General features: G+C 44.2%; 1 protein-coding gene across 1 annotated transcript in view; it reads right to left on the minus strand.

The window, feature by feature from the left end:
* Positions 1-1578: 1578 nt before the first annotated feature.
* Positions 1579-27900, minus strand: part of LOC137373974 (intelectin-2-like) — a 29583-nt gene continuing 3261 nt past the window's right edge. Inside the window, exons 3-6 of the mRNA XM_068039674.1 lie at positions 27440-27598; positions 17852-17972; positions 2388-2491; positions 1579-2043 (exon numbers count right to left, since the gene is read on the minus strand). Of these exons, the coding sequence (XP_067895775.1) occupies positions 1891-2043; positions 2388-2491; positions 17852-17972; positions 27440-27598 (537 nt within the window). The 3' untranslated portion in view covers positions 1579-1890. The remainder of the gene's footprint in view (positions 2044-2387; positions 2492-17851; positions 17973-27439; positions 27599-27900) is intronic.

Consider the following 27900-nt stretch of genomic DNA (forward strand, 5'->3'; position numbering starts at 1 on the left):
CAAAGTAATCATTCAACAAGTCTGCCATTTCCTTATTTACATTTGCAGTTTGACCCACATCTGTTTTTAAAGGGCACAACTTCCCTTCCAACATAATTTTAAATATTTTTTGTGTTAATATTGACATCCCTCAAAGTTTTTTTATTGTATTCCCTTTTTGCAGCTGTCTCTCATTTCTTATTTTATTATTCCTTGTGTCACTCCCAGTCCCCTGGATCTATACCACTCTTTGTACTTTTACTTTTTTTCCTTTCGTTTTATGCAACCTGTCACCTCTTTTGGCTGTTTGATTTGGTAAGTAAAGTTCTTGCCCCTTAGGGGTATATAATAGTATTAAGCTAAAAAAAAATGTTGAACACCTCCCACAGTTCATCTGTAGTTTTAAAGTAGAAAAGTTTTGATCAGTTTGCTGTCATGAGTCTTGGTCTCATCCCATTAAAGTTATCTTTACCAAAATCTAGAATCTTGGTAACTGTTATGTTTCTCCTTTTCAAACCTAACATTAAACTTGATCATATTATGATCACTGTTTGACTATTAACTAAGTCAGACACATTAGGCATTACTAAATCTAGTATTGCCTGCCATCTTGTTGGTTCTAGAACATATTGCTCCAGAAAGCAATCTTAAACGCACTCCAGAAATTCACAACCTGATTTGAGCTACAATCCTCATCCCAATCAATATGAAAATTATAGTCCCCCATTAAAACAGCTCTGCTTTGTCATTTTCTGTGCGTTGAGGTACAGGAAAGACGTAGGCCAGAATTTTACCAGGCTTTCGGCGACAGGCTGGGTGGATTGGAAAAGTGGTATGGGAAGGTGCCGGGGATGCCCAACATATTCCTGCTGCCGTACCATTTTGCCTGCAGTGGGAAAAGTGGCAGATTGGCTGCCCATTGGGGGCCCAATTGAGCCACTTAAGCAGCCAATTAAGACTCACTTCCCGCCTCCGTGTGCATTTTTCCCATCTGAGCGCAGCTGCCACCATGTGTGGAGACTTCCCAGTGAAACCAGCAGACTCTGGTGGGGGGGCCCCTCCTTTAGGAGCACTCCATGGCCCATGGAGGGACCCTCCGGTGGCAATGGCTGCCCCTAGCAGTTGTGCTACCGAGGCTGCTGGCCCTCTGATTGTGCCGGCAGTTCTTGGGTGCAGGCCATCATCCTGAATTGGGATGGCAGCCCCGGTGGCTATGCCTACCTGGGTCTCACTGCCAGCCTAAGCAGGATCACCTCCTGCTTTCGACCCCAGCTGTGGGACTTCAGGTGTCCCTCTAAAATTCTGGCCATTAAAATACTAGAGGCAGTTCAGAGAAAAGTTTAAAGATCACTGATCTGAGGGAAAATGGAGAAACTTGGGCTTTTCAACATTGAAAGGAAGCGGCCTTTTAACTGAGATCTGGACAGTACTGTCTCCTACCATTCTTATTTACTGCAAAATAGCAGACAGCTTATCTTTTACAGGTATCTGTGACGAGAGCCAAACTCCTGAAATCTCCAGCATTGCTAAGAAGCCTTCTTGTACCAAGTTACTAAATATTATAATGTGAATGAAACAGTAATCTATTGAAACATGGTAGCACTTACAATTCCAGTTTATTGAGAGACTATCCAGAATCTGATGACAACTCAATTCAGCATTAAGAAAAGATGACTAACAGAAAACCCTGGCATGATCACTGATTAATGATTTCTCCCCCACAAGCAGCACTAAATATAGTACAATTGGCCCCTTCATTCAATTTCAGGATTACGCTAATTCCTGAATGCAGAAAAGAGCAGGGGATTACATCAAGCCCAATTTGAAAAAAAAAATTAAATGCTAAATGCTGTGGCATTGTCTTCAATTGTTCTGTGTACGAGGAAGAGAGATCCATGAAGAAGTGACGTGCTAACGGTAGAAAATCAGCACAGCTGCTTCTGTGACCTCCTTTGATGCACTCCACAGAAATCCCCTGTTTTGTCCATCCCAGTCAAATGCTGTGAAATCGCCACACTGCCTTGGCATTCTCTCAGGAAAGTATCCTCCGCCTCCGATACAGACCTGCACATAAATATGAAATATTTTAACTGAAATGTCCAGCAATATCCCAGTGCAAAGGCACCCGGTAGTGTACTAATGAGGCATAAGCTGAAGTGTGCTGATCAAGAAAGCTACAGCTGCAATACTTCCAAACACCATGAGTTAGTAGATCTCAGTTGGAGCAGTGATAGATTAGAAAGTGGAAAATTAGCCTGGATTGTCTCCTGATCACTGTACACTGACTTTTGATGAAAAGTTTGTGTTTGGATCCATCCACTGACTTTTTCTTATTTTTTATTTGCTCATCAGTACATCCACCCATTCACTCCTCTATCATCCCCCTCTACTGCAGTATTCTTACTTACATGTTCCGAATTGCATCCATTGTATTTCACTCCAGAGCACATAGCCAGTGCTGCCTTTTCATTGTTGAACACCCTGAATTGCACAAAGCCAGGTTCAAATTCCTCTGTAAACACATATCAGAACACAATTATTTATACACAAAAAAAAACTTAGGCATCTAGCACTTCAGGTGTCACAATTCAAAGGATCACAAGTAGCAAAAAAAAGGGACGACATCCAATCATTTCTGCTGTCTTTTTGACTTTGAGAACTGAGATTTTCAAACAGCTGCATTTGTGTCCAGGATGTGCCGATTTTAACCATTTCCACATGGGGAGCAGTGGCCTTAAAGGGACAAGTCAGGTTACAACTAAACATCATAACTGTGCTTCAGACTCTTCATTACACAGGAGCAACATCATGCAAGAACTTACACTTCTACAGCATCTCTTCCAACTTTGGGTTTTCCCAAAGCAATTTACGGTCACTGAAGCACTTTGGAAGTGTAGTTACTGTTGTAATGTAGGAAACACAGATGCCAATTTCTGTAGTGCAAGATCCCACAAACAGCAATGATATATGACCAGATAGTTTTTCTTTCTGGTGATGTAGGTTGAGGCATAAATGTCGGTTAGGGCACCAAGGAGAATTTCCTTGCTCTTGAATAGTGCCATGGGATCTTTGACATCCATCTGATGGGGCCGAGGTTTAATGTCTCTTCCAGAAGACAGCACCTCCTGCAGTACAGTGCTCCCTCAGTACTGCACCAAATTGTCAGCTTAGATTATCTGGTCTCCAAATTGGAACTCAAACCCACAACCTGCTGCCAGAGGCAAGAGCATTACCACTGAGCTAAGGTTACATTATGGGAGCTCAGCCAGTTTTAAAAAATAAAGTCTAATCAATTTAAACACCACACTGATGCTTAATATTCCCACCTGTTATCATCTCTGGCTAGTTCTATTCGATTACTCTGCTTTTTCTCTTCAAACGTTACTGAACCTCTCATTCAGTGAAATCTAGTTACTGATGCAGAGATAATAAATAATACATTCAAAATAATACTGATTTGGCAAAAAAGGAGATTGTTGTCTTTTCCATAGAGTTCTTGAGAATGCCAACTCTTTCCCTGTGGTACAGGATGGCAAATCTAAGGAATTTCCCTCTGTAATTCCAACGGGCATCAGTGAAAATCGGCTAGGGAATCACTGTTGGCTCTGTGTGTCTCATCGCCTGCTTCACCATGCAGGGATTTTTCACTGGAAGTGACGGAAACTTAGAATCATCCTAATATAGGCGAGCAAGTTCAAAAGAGATGAAAATGTTGAGAATACATCTTTTGCACCATAGCAACACTGGGCTACATGAATCCTGTGGTGTTTCTGGCAAGCAATGTTGTTATTGGAATGAGGACATTTAAAATTTAAAGGGCTTCTTTAGCATATGCAAAGAAATACAGGGATATTAATTGCATTGGCTAAAGTGGGGTTTGGAAAAAAAGGAGAAAAAATGACACTAATTTTCCTTCGCCCACCAACCCCCACTCACTCCCAACCACCCTCAACGGAGGTGGGAAAACTCAGCAGCCTGTCAAAAATATGTTAAGCAGCCTAACTCCAGAAAATGGGCCACGGTAATAAGGGATAGATTTTGCCACGCACTGGCTTTGTCTTTGATGATTCCCACTGAGAATTTCATCCAGTATTTTGTCAGACCAGCCATTGTATCTTCTGTGGAAGTTTGGTAGTAATTCACTTTACACCCCTTTCCAGGGTTTCCATTGAACTTTAGCCAAAACTACAACAGTTGATTGGAAGATACCGCCACCACCTCCACGTCGCCAGAGGAAATTTTGAGTATAAGCAACTATATAAGAACTGTTGGATCCTCCTGTAATTATTCAACTCATTGAATATCTACAGCATTTTATCAAAAGTGTCTATCAAGAGAATGAAGCTGGGCGGACACCAAGCGTTGACCTAGGCACCGTAAACGACAACAGCAAACACAGCCCTGTCGACCCTGCAAAGGCCTCCTTACTAACGTCTGGGGGCTTGTGCCAAAATTGGGAGAGCTATCCAACAGACTAGTCAAGCAACAGCCTGACATAGTCATACTCACGGAATCATACCCTACAGACAATGTCCCAGACCCCACCACCACCATCCCTGGGTATGTCCTGTCCCACTGGCAGGACAGATCCACCAGAGGTGGCAGTACAGTGGTATACAGCCAGGAGGGAGTTGTCTTGGGTGGCCTCAACATTGACGCCAGACCCCATGAAGTCTCATATCATCAGGTCAAACATGGGCAAGGAAACCTCATGCTGATTACCACCTACTGCACCTCCACCACAGGCACCCCACCCCCCCTCAACCACTCGGCTGATAAATCAGTACCCCTCCATGTTGAACACTACTTGGAAGAAGCACTCCGGGTAGCAAGGGTACAGAATGTACTCTGGGTGGGGGAGTTCAATGTCCATCACCAAGAGTGGCTCGGTAACACCACCACTGACCAAGCTCGCCGAGTGCTAGACTGGGTCTGTGGCAGGTGTTGAGGGAAACAACAAGAGGGAAAATCCTACTTGACCTCGTACTCACCAATCTACCTGTTGCAGATGCATCTGTGTGGCCACTGCACAGCCCGTATGTAGACAAAGTCCCGTCTTAACATTGAGGGTACCCACCATTGTGTTGTGTGGCACTACTGCCATGCTAAATGGAATAGATTTCAAATAGATCTAGCAACTCAAAATTGGGCATTCATGAGGCGCTGTGGGCCAGTAGCATCAGCAAAAATACATTCAATCACAATCTGTAACCTCATGGCCTGGCACATCCCCAACTCTACCATTATCTCAAGCTGGGGGAACCAACCCTGGTTCAATGAAGGGTGCAGGAGGGCATGCCAGGAGCAGCACCAGGCATACCTCAAAATGAGGTGTCAGCCTGGTGAAGCTACAACACAGGACTACTTACAGCCAAACAGCAGACGCAGCATGCAATAGACAGGGCTATGCGATCCCACAGCCAACGGATCAGAACAAAGCTCTGCAGTCCTGCCACATCCAGTTATGAATGGTGGTGGACAATTAAACAACTGATAGGAGGAAGAGACTCCACAAATATCCACATCCTCAATGATGGGGGAGCCCAGCACATCAGTGCAAAAGACAAGGCTGAAGTATTTGCATGCACCTTCAGCCAGAAATGCTGAGTTGATGATCCATCTCGGACTCTTCCTGAGGTCCCCAGCATCCAGCCAATGCGATTCACTCCAAGTGGTATTAAGAAATGGCTGAAGGCAGTGGATACTGCAAAGGCTATGGGCCCTAAAAACATTCCGGCAAGAGTACTGAAGACTTGTGTTCCAGAACTTGCGCCCCTAGCCAAGCTGTTCCATTGCAGCTAAAACACTGGCATTTACCCAGCAAAGTGAAAAATTGCCCAGGTATGTCCTGTGCATATAAAGCTGGACAAATCCAACCCAGCCAATTACTACCCTATCAGTCTACTCCCGATCATCAGCAAACTGATAGAAGTGGTCGTCAACAGTGCTATAAAGCGGCACTTGCTCAGTAATAACCTGCTCACTGACGCTCAGTTTGTGTTCTGCCAGGGCCACTCAGCTCCTGACCTCATTACAGCCTTGGTCCATACATTGACAAAAGAGCTGAACTCCAGAGGTGTTGTGAGAGTGACTGCCCTTGATATCAAGACAGCATTTCACCAAGAATGGCATCAAGGAGCCCCAGCAAAACTGGAGGCAATGGGAATAAAAGGGGGAAAATTCTCTGCTGGTTGGAGTCATACCTAGCACAAAGGAAGATGGTTGTGGTTGTTGAAGGTCAATCATCTCAGCCCCAAGACATCACTGCAGGAGTTCCTCAGGGTAGTGTCCCAGACCCAAACATCTTCAGCTGCTTCATCAATAACCTTCCCTCCATCATAAGGTCAGAAGTGGGTATGTTCGCTGATGACTGCATAATGTTCCACACCATTCACGACTCCTCAGATACTGAAGCAGCCCATGTCCATATGCAGCAAGACCTGGATAATATGGGGTCTGATAAGTGGCAAGTAACATTCATGCCACATAAGTGCCAGGCAATGAACATCTCAAACAAGAGAGAATCTAACCATCTCCCTTGACGTTCAATGGCATTACCATCGCTGAATCCCCACTATCAACATCCTGGGGGGGTCACCATTGAGCAGAACTCGAACTGGGCCAGCCACATAAATGCTGTGGCTAAAAGAAAAGGTCAGAGGCTGTGAATTCTGCACTGGCTATCTCACCTCCGGTCTCCCCAAACTCTGTCCATCATCTGTCCATACATTAATGATTTGGAGGAAAGTATAGGTGGACTGATTAGCAAATTTGCAGACGACACTAAGATTGGTGGAGTAGCAGATAGTGAAGGGGACTGTCAGAGAATACAGCAGAATATAGATAGATTGGAGAGTTGGGCAGAGAAATGGCAGATGGAGTTCAATCAGGGCAAATGCGAGGTGATGCATTTTGGAAGATCCAATTCAAGAGTGAACTATACAGTAAATGGAAAAGTCCTGGGGAAAATTGATGTCCAGAGAGATTTGGGTGTTCAGGTCCACTGTTCCCTGAAGGTGGCAACGCAGGTAAATAGAGTGGTCAAGAAGGCATACGGCATGCTTTCCTTCATCAGACGGGGCATTGAGTACAAGAGTTGGCAGGTCATGTTACAGTTGTATAGGACTTTGGTTCGGCCACATTTGGAATACTGCGTACAGTTCAGGTCGCCACATTATCAAAAGGATGTGGATGCTTTGGAGAGGGTGCAGAGGAGGTTCACCAGGATGTTGCCTGGTATGGAGGGCGCTAGCTATGAAGAGAGGTTGAGCAGATTAGGATTATTTTCATTAGAAAGACGGAGGTTGAGGGGGGACCTGATTGAGGTGTACAAAATCATGAGAGGTATAGACAGGGTGGATAGCAAGAGGCTTTTTCCCAGAGTGGGGGTTTCAATTACTAGAGGACACGAGTTCAAAGTGAAAGGGGAAAAGTTTAGGGGGGATATGCGTGGAAAGTTCTTTACGCAGAGGGTGGTGGGCACCTGGAACGCATTGCCAGCGGAGGTGGTAGATGCGGGCACGATGGAGTCTTTTAAGATGTATCTAGACAGATACATGAATGGGCAGGAAGAAAAGAGATACAGAACCTTAGAAAATAGGCGACATGTTTAGAGAGAGGATCTGGATCGGCGCAGGCTTGGAGGGCCGAAGGGCCTGTTCCTGTGCTGTAATTATCTTTGTTCTTTGTTCTTTGTATCTATTAGGCACAAGTCAGGAGTGTGATAGAATGCTCTCCACTTGCCTTGATGGGTGCAGCTTCAACAACACTCAAGAAGCTCAACACCATCCAGGACAAAGCAGCCCACTTGAGTGGAACCCCATTCACCTTCAACATTCACTCCCTTCAGCACCGACACACAGCAGCAGCAGTGTGCACTTTCTAAGATGCACTGCAGCAACTCACCAAGACTCCTTCAACAGCACCTTCCAAACCCGCGATCTCTACCACTTCAAAGGACAAGGGCAGCAGATGCATGGAAACACCACTACCTGCAAGTTCCCGTCCAAGCCACACACCATCCTGACTTGGAACTATATTGTTCCTTCACCACCGCTGGGTCAAAACCCCAAAACTCCCTTCCTAACAGCACTGTTGGTGTACCTACACCCCAAGGACTGCAGCGGTTCAAGAAGGCAGCTGACCACCACCTTCTCAAGGGTAATTAGGGATGGGGAATAAATACTGGCCTAGCCAGTGAGGTCCACATCCCATGAACGAATAAGAAAAAACTTTACTGTTTCATCCAATAGTTCTGTTGCATCTCAAACTCAAAATTTAGCTGTTTTGCAATTTATTGTCTTGCTGTAATGTTTTTCTTCTGTATACCTTCAAATTTGTAAGTAAATTTAATCAAATATCTATAGCCTGAACATATTGGCCTGGTTTTGAAAGGAAGGAGATTTACAAGGTGTGCTTACAAATTCCCCAGTATGCTATAAGCTGTGTTAAACCTTTGCCTGCTATTCTATTCTACGCACGAAATAAAGAAAAATGTTTCAATTGATAAAGGACTCAGTCTGCACAGTTTAATTAAGTTTCCCTCTAGAATGAGACTTGCTGAAATTAAAGATCCCAATTCGTATCACAGAATCATTTATTGCATTGAAGGAGGCCATTTGGCCCATCGAGTCCATGCCGGCTCTCTGCAGAGTAGTCCAGTCAGTCGCACTTCCACCAATCTCATAGGCAGTGAGTTCATGGTCATTACCACTTGCTATTTAAAAAGGCCTTCCTCACACTTCCCACAGCATCTCTTGCCCAAAACCTTCAATCTGCATCCCCAATCCTTGCACCATCAGTTAATGTGTGCAGTTTTCCCCTGTCTAACTTATCTAAACCTGCCATAATCTTGTACACCTCCATCAAATCTCCCCTCAATCTCCCTTGCTCCAGGGAGAACAACACCCACTTTTCCAAATGAACCATATGACTAAAATCCCCCATCCCTGGAACCATTCTAGCAAATCTTCACTGCAGCCTCTCAAGGACCATCACATCCTTCCTAAAGTGTGGTGACCAGAACTGGATGCAATACTCTAGTTGTGACCTAAGCAGAGTTTGATAAAGGTTCAACATTACCTCCCCGCTTTTGTACTCACAGAACATAGAACAGTACAGCACAGTACAGGCCCTTCGGCCCACGATGTTGTGCCGAACCTTTAACCTACTCTAAGATCTAAGTAACTACCTACCCTTCATTCTACTATCATCCATGTACCTATCCAAGAGTCGCTTAAATGCCCCTAATGTATCTGCTTCTACTACCACCGCTGGCAGTGCATTCCACGCACCCACCACTCTCTGTGTAAAGAACCTACCTCTGACATCTCCCCGAAACCTTCCTCCAATCACCCCAAAATTATGCCCCCTGGTGATAGCCCTTTCCACCCTGGGAAAAAGTCTCTGACTATCCACTCTATCTATGCCTCTCATCATCTTGTACCCCTCTATCAAGTCACCTCTCATCCTTCTTCGCTCCAATGAGAAAAGCCCTAGCTCCCTCAATCTTTCTTCGTAGGACATGCCCTCCAGTCCAGGCAGCATCCTGGTAAATCTCCTCTGCACCCTCTCTAAAGCTTCCACATCCTTCCTATAATGAGGCGACCAGAACTGAACACAATATTGCAAGTGTGGTCGAACCAGGGCCTAATAGAGCTGCAGCATAACCTCGCGTCTCTTAAACTCAATCCCCCTGTTAATGAAAGCCAACACACCATACGCCTTCTTAACAACCCTATCAACTTGGGTGGCAACTTTGAGCGATCTATGGACATGGACCCCAAGATCCCTCTGTTCCTCCACACTACCAAGAATCCTGTCTTTAAGCCTGTATTCCGCATTCAAATTTGACCTTCCAAAATGAATCACTTCACACTTTTCCAGGTTGAACTCCATCTGCCACTTCTCAGCCCAGCTCTGCATCCTGTCAATGTCCCGTTGCAACCTACAACAGCCTTCCTTCCACACTATCCACAACTCCAGCAACCTTCGTGTCATCGGCAAACTTGCTAACCCAGCCTTCCACTTCCTCATCCAAGTCATTTATAAAAATCACAAAGAGCAGAGGTCCCAGAACAGATCCTTGTGGAATACCACTGGTCACCGAGCTCCATGCTGAATACTTTCCATCTACTACCACCCTCTGACTTCTATGGGCCAGCCAATTTTGTATCCAGACAGCCAACATTCCCTGTATCCCATGCCTCCTTACTTTCTGAATGAGCCTACCATGTGGAACCTTATCAAACGCCTTGCTAAAATCCATACACACCACATCCACTGCTCTTCCTTCATCAATGTGTTTTGTCACATCTTCAAAGAATTCAATAAGGCTTGTGAGACATGACCTGCCCCTCACAAAGCCATGCTGACTGTCTCTAATCAAACCATGCTTTTCCAAGTAATCATAAATCCTGTCTCTCAGAATCCTCTCCAATAATTTGCCCACTACCGACGTAAGACTGACTGGTCTATAATTCCCAGGGTTATCCCGATTCCCTTTCTTGAACAAGGGAACAACATTTGCCACCCTCCAATCATCTGGTTCTACTCCGGTGAACAGTGAGGACGCAAAGATCATCGCCAAAGCCGCGGCAATCCCTTCCCTCGCTTCCCGTAATATCCTTGGGTATATCCCATCTGGCCCCGGGGACTTATCTGTCCTCATATCATTCAAAATTTCCAGCACATCCTCCCTCTTAACCTCAACCTGTTCAAGCATATCAGCCTGTTCCACGCTGTCCTCACAAACGACCAGGTTCCTCTCACTAGTGAATACTGAAGCAAAGTATTCATTTAGGACGTCCCCTACCTCCTCCGACTCCAGGCACAAGTTCCCTCCACTATCCCTGATCGGCCCTACCCTCACTCTGGCCATCCTCTTGTTCCTCACATAAGTGTAGAACGCCTTGGGATTTTCCTTAATCCTACCCGCCAAGACTTTTTCATGTCCCCTTCTAGCTCTCCTAAGTCCATTCTTCAGTTCCTTCCTGGCTACCTTGTAACCCTCTAGAGCCCTGTCTGATCTTTGCTTCCTCACCCTTAAGTAAGCTTCCTTCTTCCTCTTGACTAGCTGTTCCACATCTCTTGTCATCCAAGGTTCCTTCACCCTACCATCCCTTCCCTGCCTCATCGGGACAAACCTATCCAGCAGTCGCAGCAAGTGCTCCCTAAACAACCTCCACATTTCTGTCATGCATTTCCCTGAGAACATCTGTTCCCAATTTATGCTCCCCAGTTCCTGCCTAATAGCATTGTAATTCCCCCTCCCCCAATTAAATATTTTCCCATCCCGTCTGCTCCTGTCCCTCTCCATGACTATAGTAAAGGTCAGGGAGTTGTGATCACTATCATCGAAATGCTCTCTCACCGAGAGATCTGCCACCTGGCCTGGTTCATTGCCAAGCACCAAGTCCAACATAGTCTCCCCTCTAGTCGGCCTATCTACATATTGAGTCAGAAAACCTTCCTGGACACACCCGACAAAAACTGCTCCATCCAAACTATTTGCACCAAGGAGGTTCCAATCAATAGTAGGGAAGTTGAAGTCACCCATGACAACAACCCTGTTACTTCTGCACCTTTCCAAAATCTGCCTCCCAATCTGTTCCTCCATGTCTCTGCTGCTATTGGGGAGTCTATAGAAAACTCCCAACAAAGTGACTGCTCCTTTCCTGTTTCTGACTTCCACCCATAATGACTCAGCAGACAAACCTTCCTCGACGACCTCCCTTTCTGCAGCTGTGATACTATCCCTGATTAACAATGCCACTCCCCCACCTCTTTTTCCTCCCTCCCTATTCCTTTTGAAACATCTAAACCCTGGAACATCCAACATCCATTCCTGCCCTTGTGATATCCACGTCTCCATAATGGCCACAACATCGTAGCTTCAAGTACTGATCCATGCTCTAAGTTCATCACCCTTATTCCTGACACTTCTTGCGTTAAAATAGACACACTTCAACCCATCATACTGGCTGCAACTTTGCCCTGTCAACTGTCTAACCTTCCTCACAGACTCTCTGCACTCTGTATCTGCCTGTTCAACAGCTACCCCATCCACTGATCCGTGGCTCCAGTTCCCATCCCCCTGCCAAACTAGTTTAAACCCTCCCGAAGAGCTCTAGCAAACCTCCCGCCCAGGATATTGGTGCCCCTCCAGTTCAGATGCAACCCGTCCTTCTTGTACAGGTCCCACCTTCCCCAGAAGGTATCCCAATGATCCACATATCTGAATCCCTCCCTCCTACACCAGTTCTGTAGCCACGTGTTCAGCTGCACTCGCTCCCTGTTTCTAGAGTTCCGAAGAAGGGTCACTGACCCAAAACGTTAGCTCTGCTTCTCTTTCCACAGATGATGCCAGACCTGCTGAGTGGTTCCAACATTTCTTGTTTTTACCTCTATTTATGCAGCCCAATATCCTAGATCCTTTGCGGACCACTCTCTCAATATGTCCTGGCACTTTCAAAGATGGATGCTCATGCACCCCCAGGATCCTCTGTTCCTGCACACTCTTTAGAACTGCGGCATCAGGTCTATTTTGTCTCATTCTATCCTTTCTTCCAAAATGTATCACCTCAAACTTGTCTGTATTAGATTCCATCTTCCACTTGTCTGCCCATTCTGCTAGCCTATCTATATCTTGTTTCAGGCAGTTCATATCATCCTCACTGTTTGCCACTAATCCAAGTTTGGTATCATCAGCAAATCTTAAAATTCTGCTCTGTATTCCAAGATCCAAGTCATTTATATATGGTAAAAAAAAAGCATTGGTCCTAGCACTGAACCTTGGGGAACACCACTGTCTACCATACTCCGGTCTGAAAAACAACCATTTACCACGACATGCTGTTTTCTGTCCTTAAGCCAATTTTTTATCCAATTGGACATTGACTCTCCTATTCCAAGAGCCTCAATTTTATTAACCAGCCTTTTATGTGCTACTTAATCAAGCACTTCCTTAAAATCCTTGAAAACAACTTCCAATTCCCTTTATCAACCTTCTCTGTTAATTCATCAAAAATTCAATTAATCAAGCATGATCTGCCTTTTATAAATCCATGCTGGTTATCCTTAATTAACTCAAACTTCTCCAAGTGCCTGTTGATTTTTTCCCTGATTATTGTTTCTTCAACCTCAACACCACTGATGTTAAACTAACTGGCCTGTAGTTACTAGGACTCTCCTTACACCCTTTCTTGAGTATGGGTGTCACATTTGCCACTCTCCAATTCTCTGACACCTCCTCCATATCTAGGGAAGATTGGAAGATTATGGCAAGCCCTTCCGTTATCTCCACCCCACTTCCTTTAGCAACCTGGGATGCATGCTGTCTGGACCAGGAGACTCATCTACCCCAAGCATAGCCTTTCCAGTACCTCCTCCCTCTCAATTTTTACTCTATGCAATTCATCTACTCTCTTCACTTCTATTGATATTTTGTCGGATTCCTCTTCTCCTGAACACATTTCAGAAATTCCTCTTCCTCCTTTCCCTTTACTCTAACATTATCCCGATTGATATTTGGGTAATTACATTCCCCACTATCACCAATCTATAGTTCTTGCACATCTGTGATTCCCCTGCAGATTTGTTCATCTATCTCTCTCTCACTATTTGGAGACCTATCAAAACCCCTAGGAGCATGATCATACCCCTTATGCTTCTCAACTCTAACTAATGTCTGACGTCGGTAGTGGGGAAAAATCTAGAGTCCATTATCAAAGATTTTATAGCAGAGCACTTGGAGAACAGTGGTAGAATCGGGCAGAGTCAGCATGGATTTACAAAAGGGAAATCATGCTTGACAAATCTACTAAAATTCTTCGAGGATGTAACTAGTTGAGTTGATGAGGGGGAGCCAATGGATGTGGTTTATTTGGACTTTCAGAAGGCTTTCGACAAAGTCCCACATAAGACATTAGTGTGTAAAATTAAAGTGCATGGGATTGGGGGCTAGAGTATTGCGATGGATAGAAAATTGGTTGACAGACAGGAAACAAAGAGGAGGAATAAATGGGTCTTTTTCTGAATTGCAGGTAGTGACTAGTGGGGTACCACAGGGATCGGTGCTAGGACCCCAGCTATTCACAATATATATTAATGATTTAGATGAGGGAACTAAATGTAATATCTCCAAATTTGCAGATGACACAAAACTGGGTGGGAGGGTAAGTTGTGAGGAGGATGCAGAGAGGCTTCAAGGTAATTTGGACAAGTTAAGTGAGTGGGCAAATGCATGGCAGATGCAGTATAATGTGGATAAATGTGAGCATAAACAGGAAGGCAAATTATTATCTAAATGGTTATAAACTGAGGGAGGGGAATATGTAACGAGACCTGGGTGTTCTCGTACACCAGTCGCTGAAGGTAAGCATGCAGATGCAATAGGCGGTAAAAAAGGCAAATGGTATGTTGGCCTTCATAGCGAGGGGATTTGAGTACAGGAGCACGTAAACAGGGCCTTGGTGAGGCCACACCTGGAATATCGTGTGCAAGTTTTGGTCTCCTTATCTGAGGAAGGATGTTCTTGCTTTTGAGGGAGTGCAGCGAAAGTTTACCAGACTAATTCCTGGGATGGTGGGACTGACGTATGAGGAGAGATTGAGTCGGTTAGGATTATATTCGCTGGAGTTCAGAAGAGTGAGGGGGGATCTCATAGAAACCTATAAAATTGTAACAGGACTTGACAGGGTAGATGCAGGAAAGATGTTCCCGATGGTGGGGGAGTCCAGAACCAGGGGTCATAGTCTAAGGATACGGGGTAAACCTTTCAGGACTGAGATGAGTAGAAATTTCTTCACCCAGAGAGTGGTGAGCCTGTGGAATTCGCTACCACAGAAAGCAGTTGAGGCCAAAACATTGCATGCTTTCAAGAAGGAGTTAGATATAACTCTTGGGGTGAAAGGGATCAAAGGGTATGGGGAGAAAGTGGGAACAGGTTACTGAGTTGAATTATCAGCCATGATCATAATGAATGGCGGAGCGGGCTCGAAGGGCCGAATGGCCTACTCCTGCTCCTATTTTCTATGTTTCTATGTAAATGGATTCTGTCCTTGCCCCTCTAGGACATCCCCTGTTTCCAACACTACAATGTTTTCCCTAATCAGTACTGCCACCCCACCTCTTTGTTTACCTTCTCTATCTGATCCTCGTATATTGAGTGCCCAGTCCTCACTTTTTTTAAGCCATGTTTCCATTACTGCCATACATCATATTGCCATACTGCTATTTGTGCTTGTAGCTCACCAACCTTATTCACCACACTTTGCACATGCACATACATGCATTTAAAGTCCTGTTGTTGCATTCATCGTAGGCCTTCTCAGTCTGCTCCTATCTAATATGGAACTGCTCCCTTCTACACTACTGTCCAACATTCTCACATTATGCACCTTATTCAACTTTTTACTTCGATATGCTGGTGCCTATCTCCCTGCCAATTTAGTTTAAACCCTCCTCAACCACACTAGTGAACCCTCCTGGCAAGGACATTTGTCCTAGTCTGTTGAAGTGCAACCCATCCCTTTTGAATAGGTACCTTCACCCCAGAACTGGTCCCAATGCCCCAAACATCTGCATCATGCTTCAAGCCATGCATTGATCCTCTCTATCTTCCTATTTCTACTCTCACTCGTGTGTGACTCTGGGAGTAATTCAGATATTACTACATTCGAGGTCCTACTCTTTAAATTCCTCCCTAGCTCCTGAAAATCTGACCATTGGACCGCAATACTTAGTTAAGTTATTCGTCACAGCTCTTTCATCTGACGCCATGGATCCAGGCTTATTGCTTTTCTCTGCATTACTTCTGGGTCTGGACACCCCCATTTTTAAGATTCATTTACTGGATATGGGCATTGCTGGCTAAGTCAACATTTATTGCCCAACCTATTTGCTCTTGAGAAAGTAGTTTTTTTTTTAGAGATACAGCACTGAAACAAGCCCTTTCGGCCCACCGCGTCTGTGCCGACCATCAACCACCCATTTATACTAATCCTACACTAATCCCATATTCCTATCACATCCTCACATGTCCCTATATTTACCTACCACATACCTATACTAGGGGCAATTTATAATGGCCAATTAACCTATCAACCTGCAAGTCTTTGGCATGTGGGAGGAAACCGGAGCACCCGGAGGAAACCCACGCAGACACAGGGAGAACTTGCAAACTCCACACAGGCAGTACCCAGAATTGAACCCGGGTCGCTGGAGCTGTGAGGCTGCGGTGCTAACCACTGCGCCACTGTGCCGCCCCAACTGCGCCACTGTGCCGCCCCAACTGCGCCACTGTGCCGCCACTGAGTCACCTTCTTGAACTTTTGTAGTCCATGTGATCGCACAATGCTGTAAGTTAGGGAGTTCCAGGATTTTGACCAAGCAACAATGAAGGAATGGCAATATATGTCCAAGTTGTGATGGTGCGCGAGGTGTTCCCATGTCCCTGCTGCCCTTGTCCTACTAGGCAGCGGAAGACATGGATTTTGAAGGTGCTGTCAAAGGAGCCTTGGTGAGTTGCTTCAGTGCATCCTGTAGATGGTACACACTGCAGACATAAAATAGTGAGGGAAAGCAGGAGGTGACATGCCTGTCATCTTTCTGACACAGTTTGATTCTGTACCGCCTTTCACATGAGCACGTTAAACCAAGGCCCCGTCTTCCCTCTTAGGTAGACGTAAAAGATTCCAAGGCGCTATTTTGAAGAAAAGCAGAGGAGTTATCCCTTATGTTCTGGCCAATATTTATCCTTCAATCAACATCACAAAAACATCTGGTCATTATCACATTGCTGTTCGCATGAGTTTGCTGTGTAAAAATTGGCCTCTGTGTATCCTGCATGACAACAGTGACTACACTTCAAAAATTACTTCATTGGCTGTAAAGCAAGTTGAGATGTCCAGTGGTTGTGCAAAGTGCTATATAATTGCAAGTTTTTCTTTCTTTTCTTTTTAGTTACCTGGACCCGACAAGTCTCTTTGGACCGCCACCGTTTCTATCTTTTCAATTCTTTGTAAGTACTTTATTTTGTCCTTCCTACATTGAACTTCATTTGCCATAGTTTTGCCCATTCACTTAATCTACTGATATCTCTATAATTTTATCTTTCCATCTACACTGCTTACAATGCCACCTATATTTGTGTCATTGGCAAACTTGGACACATGGCTTTCCATCTCATTATTATCAAGATGGATGGGAACTGCACATGATACTCTGGATGTAGGCTGACCGGGAACCAGCTTCAGCATAATCTCTGTGGATTTGAAGGTAATTGATTTACCAATACAACCCAACATTTCATTTAATTTGTTCATTGCCACCTTATGCTGTTAGAATATAGCATATGATGAGTCCAACACCCTTAGATACCCTTCAATTTGTCCCTATCACCCTACTCATAGAGTATATCTATCGCCTCAATTTAGATCAAATATGATCTTGAATGCACTGAAAGGGTTTTGGAAGCAGATTCAATAGTAATGTACAAAAGGGAATTGGATATGCACTTGAGAAGGGTAAGAACAAGGGAATAGGACCAATTGGTTAGGTCGCTCTGTGCTTTTGTATTCTCTGTTCAACCTTATACTTCTCTAAATTGAACTTCATTTGCCATCAGTCTGTCCAAATCCTGAAAAATTCTCAATGGTAAATTTTGGGTGGGGCCAGCTGAAAGGCATTTACTCCATTTTGTTACTTACATATGGATTGTGTGGCTGATCCTGTATGGATAACAGAACCCAAAGCGGAAACCATACCTTTTTCAAATGTTGCACCAAGCTTTCGGCAATCACTTTAAAGGCAATGCCCTTTAATGTCAGAATGGAGTAATTTACTTACTTAAACCCCTGCAAATTGTACTTACCTTGAGCAAGAGCCCCGTAAAAATTTCTTATCTTCTCCCCGTTGCCGAAGTCATAGGTGATGTCACTCACAGGTCCATTATCATCTGGACAATTCCCTTTGTTGTATTCTACAGGGTATTGCTGAAATAGAGCATATTGTTCACAGAATGAAATACCATCTAATTGTCAGTCTCTTCCTCCTATGACCCCTCTGTAAGAATCGGTTCAGACCTGTATAGGTAAAGAAGTCTCGACACCATTTAAAATCAATTACTCTTTATTGCTTGCAAGCTGAACTCAGTTGATTCTACTGTGCAGGACCACACGCCCCACTGACAGTGTCACAAGTGAGTTAAGTTAAAACAATGCGAGGTAGCATTTATACATTTCAGAGCATAACCGTCACTTGTTATTCTAAATTTAGTGTGGTTGCCTAGGCAATTTACAGAAGTGGAAGGTCCAGCAGATTATTCTTAGCTTACATCACCGTATCTGTCATGAGTTCCGTCTACTCCTTGAGACAATTAGTGTGGTTAGATTAGCTCCAAACTGCATCCTGTTATCACTGTTTCTAAAGGTTAGCACACCCCGTCTGGAGATCACGAACTTGCAATAGTTAGTGAATGAGTCATTTTTGTCTGCTGAGCTTCCCTATCCGAACAAACCAGATGGAACATTTTACTGCTGACATGACCTCACAGATCATGCAGCCAGGAGTTTAGTCATGCTTTCTCTAAACTTGTTTTCATTGTTTTTCCTGGGTTAGGGCTAGGGGTCCGAGCAATTGTCCACATTTCCACACCTCCTCTCCCTGTCCCCACATCTCCCAGTCTTCCTCTTAACTTTGCAATTCAGTCCCCATCAATCAACATCTTCCCACCCAAGCCTTTTCAAACTCACCTCTTCCATGCAAAGCTGCTCTATTGAACCCAATTAACCGAAATCCTGATTATCATCTTGATTCAGTGTTAACATTCACATCCGTAAGACAGAAGGTTGTAGATTCAAACTCTATTGAAGGGACTTCACTACATAATCTCGGCTGCCACTTTGTTGGAAGGGCATCTTTTGCATGAGATGTTAAAAAATGCCTTTTTGCTAGTTCAGGTTGATGTAGAAGTTCCCATGGCTCTATTCATATAAAATCAGGGTAAATCTCCCAGTGTTCTAGCCAATATTTATTTTTCAGTGAACTCAAATAAAAAGACTACCTGATTATTTATCCCATTGCTGTCTGTGGGTCCTTACTGTGGATGCAACATTTGCCCTCAAAACGAATGACTACACTTCAAAACCAATTCATTGCCTGTGAAGTACTTCATGAAAAAAGTAGGAAAAAATGATAGAACCCTTCACTGTCTCTCATTCTGAGCATTTGAAGTTTGCGATTATGCAAACGGTTTAATTGGAAAGTTGAACTGCAACCTAACCAGTATAATTTTGAGCACATTCTGGGGCAATTTCCTGATTGTGCCCAATGGGGAAACTAGGATACAGCAATTTACTTCAACCCTGCAATTTGCAATTAGCTCGAATAAAAAGCTGGTAAATATTTCCCGTCTTTTGCCCATTAAAACAGTGACTACTCCACAAAAATACTTCATTGGCTGTAATGCACTTTGAGATGTCAAGTGGTTGTAAAAAGTGCTATATAAATGCCAGTCTTTTTTAAAATTAGATTCACAAATATTTATTTTTAAAACCTATTCACCTATTGTATATGTCATCATCAGCAGGTGCATTTTAATCCTTGTAGTGAACCTCACACTCTCACAAGCCCTGGTCTTAGTCTCTCTGCCAATGACTAAATCTTTTTGGTTAATGATTTCCTGGGGATGGAAATTCCCTGCCTTATAGGCACCTGGGTTGGTCTGTTTTCAGGGGCCCCGCAGGGGCAAATCCGGCCCCTTACTCAAGGGAGAGTGTGCCCCCTGCCTCGGCCAGGGATCAGGCTGCCGCCTATTAAGCCCAACCAAAAACCCAAAAAATGGGCGAAAATTGGAAAAAATTCCCACCCAAAAAAGGTTTAAAAGTCGGTTGGGCGGCAGCTAGGGTCGGTCTCTGCAGATCTGGAGGCTCGGGAGGACTGAATAAAAGTCCAAGTCTCAACTTGCCACCTCCTACTACTGTGCAGGTACCCCGCCAACCCCCAGCCGATTAACAACCTTCCGATTAGCGGTACGAATTTGACACCAGTGTCCGACCCTCTGGAACTCCATCTCGTCTAACCGGGTCAAATATTTTGGCTTAGTCGCCCTTCCATTGGTTCATGATTTCCCCTTTCGGAATTCGTCTCTACCGATTATTTGATGGTTTTTCTGGTTAACCATTTGTCCTTTTGGACTTCGTCTCTGGACATTATTTTCGACTTTTTGGTTACTGATTTCACACTTTTAACCTATTTTTGGCTAATGATTACTCTGCTTACTGGTTAACTATTTGTCCTTTCGGACTTAGTCTCTGGACATTACTTTCGACTTTCTGGTTACTGATTTCACACTTTTAACCTATTTTTGTGCTTTTTGGTTAATAATTACTCCTCTTACTGGTTAACCATTTGTCCATTCAGACAGTGCAATTTGGGTAAAATCAACCGAAGCAATACACTTATGTACTTTTTGTCTGCGATCTTTTATTTTGGTTTAGGATGCAATTCTCCTGGATGAGGCCACGCCCCACAAAACTAAGATAGCTGGGTGTCTGAGTGTACACTCACACTTGTGAGAAAAAGGAGAAGCAGATACCGAATGACTGACTTGGTGAGACATTAAAGAGGATATTTCAGAATACACAGAATAGATACATTCCAATGAGAAAGAAAAATTCCAAAGGGCAGGATCCACCATCCATGGTTAACTAAAACAGTGAAAGATAGTATCAAACGTAAAGAAAAAGCATATACACAGAATAGATACATTCCAATGAGAAAGAAAAATTCCAAAGGGCAGGATCCACCATCCATGGTTAACTAAAACAGTGAAAGATAGTATCAAACGTAAAGAAAAAGCATATAATTACACAAAGATGGGTGGCAGGTCAGAAGATTGGACAGAATATAATAAGCAGCAAAGAAGGACTAAAAGATCAATAAGGAGGGAAAAATTAGAGTACAACAGAAAGCTGGCTAGAAATATAAAAAACAGATGGTAAAAAAGAAAAGTTAACAAAGTGAGCACTGGTCCTATAGAAAGTGAAAATAATAAGGAGATGGCAGATGAATTGAACAGGTATTTTGCATCAGTCTTCACTGTAAGGATACAAGTAGCATCCCAGAAATAGCTGTAAATCAGGAAATGGAAGGGAGGTAGAAAGTCAAGAAAGTTACAATCACCAGGAAAGTGCTACCGAGCAAATTGTCGGAGCTGCGGGCTGACAAGTCCCCGGGTCCTGATGGACTTCATCCTAGAGTCTTAAAAATGGCTAGTGAGTTAGTTAACGCGTTGGTTTTAATTTTTCCAAATTCCCTAGATTCGGTGAAGGGTTGATGAGATTGGATAATAGCCAATGTAATTTCTTTATTCAAAAAGGGAGGGAGACAGAAAGCAGGAAACTACAAGTTGGCTTCAACTAGCTGAACTCTGTCATAGGGAAAATGTTCGAAGCTATTATTAAAGACGTTATAGCAGGTAAAGTAGAAAAATTCAAGGTAATCAGGCAGAGGCAACATGGTTTTGTAACTAATTTATTGGAGTTCTTTGAAGGAATAAAATGGTGAGAAATTGCAGAGCTCTGAGATGCAGCGGGATCTGGGTGTTCTAGTGCATGAATCACAAAAGATTAGCATGCAGGTACAGCAAGTATCATTTATTGTGAGGAGAGCTGAACACAAGAGTAGGGAGGTTATGCTTCAGTTATGCAGGGCATTGGTGAGATCACTGTGTACAGTATAGGTCTCCCTGTGGATAAAGGGAACTGGTGGATGTACTGTACTTAGATTTCCAGAAGGCATTTGATAAGGTGCCACATCAAAGCTAATTGTGGAAAATAAAAGCTCATGGTGTAGGGGGTAGCAGTTGGCATGGATAGATGATTGTTTCCTGTTAGCTAGCCAGAGAAATAGGACATTTTCTGGTTGGCACAAAATAACGAGTGATGTGCCACAGCGATCAGTGCTGGGGCCTCAACTTTTTACAATTTATATAAATGACTTGGATGAAGGGACCGAAAGTATGGTTGCTAAATTTGCTGATGACACAAAGTAGGAAAGTAAGTTGTGAAGATGACATAAAGAGGCTACAAAGGGATATAGATAGGTTAAGTGAGTGGGCAAAGATCTGGCAAATGGAGTATAATGTGGGAAAGTGAAATAGTCCATTTTGGGAGGAAGAATAAAAAAGCATATTATCTAAATGGTGAGAGATTGCAGAGCTCTGAGATGCAGAGGGATCTGGGTGTCCTATTGCGTGAATTGCAAAAGGTTAGTATGCGGGTGCAGCAAGTATCATTTATTGCAAGAGGAGTTGAATACAAAAGTAGGGAGGTTATGCTTCAGTTATACAGGGCATTGGTGAGACCACATCTGGAGTACTGCGGACAGTATTGATCTCCTTATTTAAGGAAGGATGTAAATGCATTGGAAGCAGTTCAGAGAAGGTTTACTAGACTAATACCTGGCATAGGTGGGTTGTCATATCAGGAAAGGTTGGACAGGCTACGGTTGTATCCGCTGGAATTTAGAAGAGCAAAGGCGACTTAGTTGAAACATATCAAATTCGGAGGGGTCTTCACAGGGTGGATGTGGAAAGGAGGTTTCGTCTTGTGGAAGAATCTAGAACTAGAGGTCACTGTTTAAAAAAAGGGGTCGCCTGCTTAAAACAGAGATGAGGAGAATTTTTTTCTCTCAGAGGGTCTTCAGTCTTTGGAACTCTCTTCCTCAAAAGCAGTGGAGGCGGAGTCATAGAGTTTTACAGCACAGAAACAGGCCCTTAGGCCCAACGTGCCTGTGCTGACCATCAAGCACCCATCCAAACTAATTCCATTTCCCTGCACTTGGCCCATAGCCTTGGATGCTATGGTGTTTCAAGTGCTCATCCAAATACTTCTTAAATGTCCTGAGTGTTCCTGCCTCTACCACCCCTTCAGGTAGTGTGTTCCATATTCCAACCACCCTCTGGGTGAAAAACCTTTTCCTCATTCCCCTCTAAACCTCCTGCCCCTTACCTTAAATCTATGCCCCCTAGTTATTGACCTCTCCCCTAAGGGAAAAAAAGTCTTTGAATATATTTAAGGCAGAGGTAGATAGATTCTTCATAAGCAAGGGAGTGAAAGGTTATTGGGGGTAGGCGGGAATGTGGAGTTGAGGTTACAATCAGATCAGCCATGATCTTATTGAACAGCAGAGTAGGCTCAAGGAGCCAAGTGGCCTACTTCTGCTCCTAATTCGTATGTTCACATGAAGCGAGAGATCAAAGACGCTGCTGGTCAATAACACCCCATTTCCTGGGGTGTATTGATGAGTGTATTGAAAGGACCATGATAGTCATCTGGCCCGCACACTTTTGGGTGGGTTTATGATGGGTTACAGAACGCTCTTCAAATTGTGCTCATTTTCTAAATTTTATAGGCACTAGTAGGCACTGCTTCTCAGTTTAAAAAACTAAGTGACTCCTGACAACGCAGAGCATGCGCAGAGCTATCACAGATTAATCAATGGATGCAAACATTTGCCAGCTTGCCAGTACGAATGCATGTATGATGTCACTATACAATGACATCCTCACTCCTCAATTGCTGTCTCAATTCACCCAAATAGAACCCTGCTCCTTCCCACCATCCCTGCTTCAATCACAGCTTCACCCTGCTCGATCCCTGCCACGTTGCTGCTTTCCCTCAGCCACTCACTATCACCACCCGCTTCCCCTCCTCAGCTACTCACTGCCGCCCCACTGGCCACTCGCTCCAGGCCTCCCAGCATTCCCCTCTCAACCATTTGCTCCCGTCCTCAATGCTTTCTCCCCTCCCGCCAACTCCTCCCCGCCAGTTGTTTCCCTCCCTCAGCCACTCGCTCCAGACCTTGCCTCTGTTACCACCCTGCCCCCCCCACTCCCCTCAGCTGATCATATCCCACTCCTCGCTTCCCACCCCCCCACCCTGCTCTCCGGCCACTCGCTAACTGCCCACCTCCCCCACCACTCCAGCCGCTAGCTCGAGGCCACGCCACTTCCCTCCTCTTGGCCACTCGCTCATACGTTGCCCCATCACCCATTGTGGCCCACCTTCCTTGTGGCTGAGAGGAGGGAAGCAGCGCGGTCTGGAGCTAGCAGCTGGAGGGAGGCAGATGGGGAAGCAGGGATCAAGTGAGAGCGGGGTGGGGGGGGGGGGTGAAGCGAGGAGGAGGGTACAATCGGCCGAGGGGTGTGGCAGCGAGCAGTGGCAAGGTCTGGAGTGAGCAGTGGCGAGGTCTGGAGCGAGCAGCTGAGGGGGGTGAAATAGCCAGTGGGAAGAAGGTGGGGGGGGGGAAAGAAAGCGTGAGGGCAGGAGCAAGTGGCCAAGGGAAGGCAGCAGGGAGCCATTTGCGAGAAGACGGGCACAGGAGGCTGCGACAAATAGTGCAATGGCAGGAGGGAGCAGGGGACTGTTGTGGATGGGATGGAGGCGGCAATGGCAACCATTGAGGGGATTTTCGGGTTGAATTTGTTTTTTGTTATAAATTGAGCAGTGCCATCTTTAATCCTCGCAGCTGCCTGAAGCATTGCAGACAGTGACGTTTCAGTGGAAGAGGCTGCATTTGCGCATGTCGTAGTACTGCGTAACCTAGTGGTTGTGTTGTCAGCAAACGCAGCCTTAAAAAACGTTCTGTTTTAAGAAAAGACAAGCTGTGTAAACAAAGAAAGCTGCTGTCTCACTCTAAAAGGGGACGGCCTGCAAAAACGAACCTGTCAAAAAATGAAACTGAAAGCTGTACCTGTGAGACAAAAAATCTGTAAAGCAGAGAGCCTGTAAAAGAAATGTGCCCGTAACAATGAAAACCTGTGCAAAGTCCTATATTTAAATATAAAAAAGCAGGATCATTCAGCCATTCAGAAAATGGCTTTCAGGTATCCAATTATGGATTGGAAGGCAGAGCATCTGAGTTTAAACTGTTACGAAAGTAAAGAGAACTGGGTTTCCTGGATTAAGAAGTGAGCAAACCAGAGAAACAAGCTGTAAAAATCGAGATCACTCTGGGCAATGAGGGCCTGCAACTGGGGATGTCAGGATTGTCAGCTGAGGATCAGAAGGACCCTAGAAAGCTATGGGCATTTCTGAAAAATCAACTGAAGGTTAAAGGTCAATTTGAGTTTATGACCTACTGGCAAAAACATGATGAGTCCATTGACCAGTTTGTTGCGAGGTGCTGAGACAAAGTTCAAGAATGCAACTTTGCAGATATTGAATTGTCAGAATGAGTAATAGAGCTAGTAATTGCATCTACCCGACTACAGGCCTTTCAAAAAGACCTGCTAGAGAAGTAGAAAGGGCACCAACAGTTACAAGCATTGGGGGTGGCTACAACAATTGGCATGGTAACCAAGGCTCAGAAGTCTGCTACGCCTTGCGGATAATGTGGCCTGTCTCATCCAATTTGCAGTTGTCCTGTGTACCAGGACCAGTGCAAAGCTGTGACATGTGAGGACATTGAGCAAGGCAGTGCAGAAGGCCAAGTTCAGATCCTGCACTCAGGAATGCCTGCAGATCACATGCAGAGAGAAGGTCTGCAAGACAGGATGGCAAATGCAAGAAGAGGCATACCAACACAGAACAAAAGCCCAAGCAGGTACATCAGGTCAGCAGATTGTCAAGAGAGCATGAGTGAAGAATGCGAGCAAGCAGTTCACATAGTTAATCTGAATCAACATGTCAATGCTATTACACAATCTGAGGCATTCGTAATGATGAGGATTATATGCCCACTGAAGGCTGGTAGGCATAAGCTAAGAATGAAAATTGACACCGGGACAAGTGCAAACATTCTACCCCTCCATATACTGAAGGACATGTACTTAAAGAAATGGGAATCTATGATATGATCCATTATGACTAGGCTAATTGCCTACAATGGTTCTACAATCAATTGGAATGATAACCTTGCAGTGTAGCTATGGGAGCTCTGAATGGCTACAACAAATGTTTTATATTGTAGACACAACTGGACCAGTTGTCGAAGGACTTCCAATATGCCCAGCTTTATGAATTATCACGATACATGAAGTCAGTAACGCACCAAAGATGGTACAAAATATCCAGGTCGAGTGTATCGGGTCAGTCCATGTAAGGCATGACACAACAGCTGGGAGTTTTGACACAAAGAGGCGATATGACCGGGAGTCTCGCCTTGGGCTTCAAGTGCCCGGAGCCAGAGGGATTGCCGGTGATTGGTGATGTTGTCAGTCATCATTTCTCTAAGTTTTCCACAGTAAAGGATATACTTCTTTCTAAACAAGGGAAGATGAAGGTATCGTATGACAGGCAAGCAGGACAAGAATTAGCTTGATTGCGAGGAGGACAGAAGGTCAGAGTCCTCAATCATGTGTCGGGAACTTGGTATCCTGCTGAGTTTGCTAGGATATGCAACCAGCCCGGATCGTACAACGTCCAGACACACAATGGTGCAATTCTCAGATGGAACCGAGGTGAGCTCAGAGAGGAGTCTCACAGGAGTCGTCAAGACGGGCTCAGCTCTGAGAAGAGGTTTACTATAACAAGATCGGGCCGAATAAGCAAACCTCCTCGATCTTTAGAGAGTGTTAAACTTGCTTACTTGTAAATAACATTTTGTTTTAATCATATATAATTAGTCTGAATCATAACATCATTGCAATTGTAAATATGTTTTTATCTTTGGAAAAAAGGGGTGACCTTAAGAGAGGACCACCTTAAGAGGCTATAAGTGAAGGTCACCAGAAGAAATGATGCCATGTCACACATGACCAGGAAGTTGTGGGTGTAGTCCGACAGTTAGGTACGTGTAGATGTGCTCCTGCAGTAGCTTTACAATATATATATATGTTCTTGTTAAGTTAAAATTAAAACCCAACTATTCTTTGGATACCACTTGGAGTCCTATGAATCTTACAGTTCATATACTAAAGGAACAGGTAATATTACAATTTTTTGATATAAAAATGCTAGTAAGTATGTTTTAAAAGCATTTTATATCAAAAATATTTAATTCACTAAGAAACTGACTATAGTGAATACAAAGTAACAATTAAACGGTTCAGTATAAATTTTGGAAAGGTGATTTTCAGTCATTTTAAATCAGGTTACTCACAGGTGGAGAACTGGACACGCTGAATAAAATGCTTAACTTTTGCTGATAGCCTATGTTCAGCTGTGTTAACAAAACTGCCCCGATTACCACTCTTAAATATATCCAGGAATACTTTTAATGGAAAAAAAATAAAAGAAACAATTATATTCTATTACAATGCCCGAATGCATGGGTACATAGAAGATTTTTAAATTTGAGATTATGCAAATAAATGTTATCGGAAATTTGAACTGCAACCTAACCAGCCCAATTTTGAGTGCCCTGTGGGTGCAATTTCCCTATTCCTGCCCAAAGCGGAAACCCCATGCCTTTTGCAAATGTTTCACTGAACTTTAGGCAATGCTGAAACACTCACTTTGAAAAGCTGGCACAAATTTCCCCCATGCTGTTGAAGGAAGTTGGTCTCAGTGTGATAGCGAAGGATTGCTGCATCTTTCCAGTTGTTCAAGGGTGTGTTGTTGGGCACATGCCAAACGGATATGTCCGAGGCTGTTATGTCATAGTAACCTGGATTCTGTTTGGAAACAGACACAGTTAGTCAGGGCACATTAAAGCAGAGTACAGGAAAACTAAAAAGCATGGTTAACTGACAGTGACCTCTTAAGGAATCAAATACTGCTGTACAATATGGACTTGATAATAGAATCATAGAATGGTTACAGTGCAGAAGGGGACCATTCAGCCCATTATATCCATGCTAGCTCTCTGCAAGAGCAAATCAGGTAGTCCCACTCCCCCCGCCCCCCCCCCCCCCTTTCCCTGAAGGACAGCAAGTTATTTTTAATTGCCGAGGTCGTAGCTTCTGTCCCTCTGAGG

This window comes from Heterodontus francisci, chromosome 9 (genome assembly GCF_036365525.1).
Source record: "Heterodontus francisci isolate sHetFra1 chromosome 9, sHetFra1.hap1, whole genome shotgun sequence".
In the NCBI taxonomy this organism is placed as follows: domain Eukaryota; kingdom Metazoa; phylum Chordata; class Chondrichthyes; order Heterodontiformes; family Heterodontidae; genus Heterodontus; species Heterodontus francisci.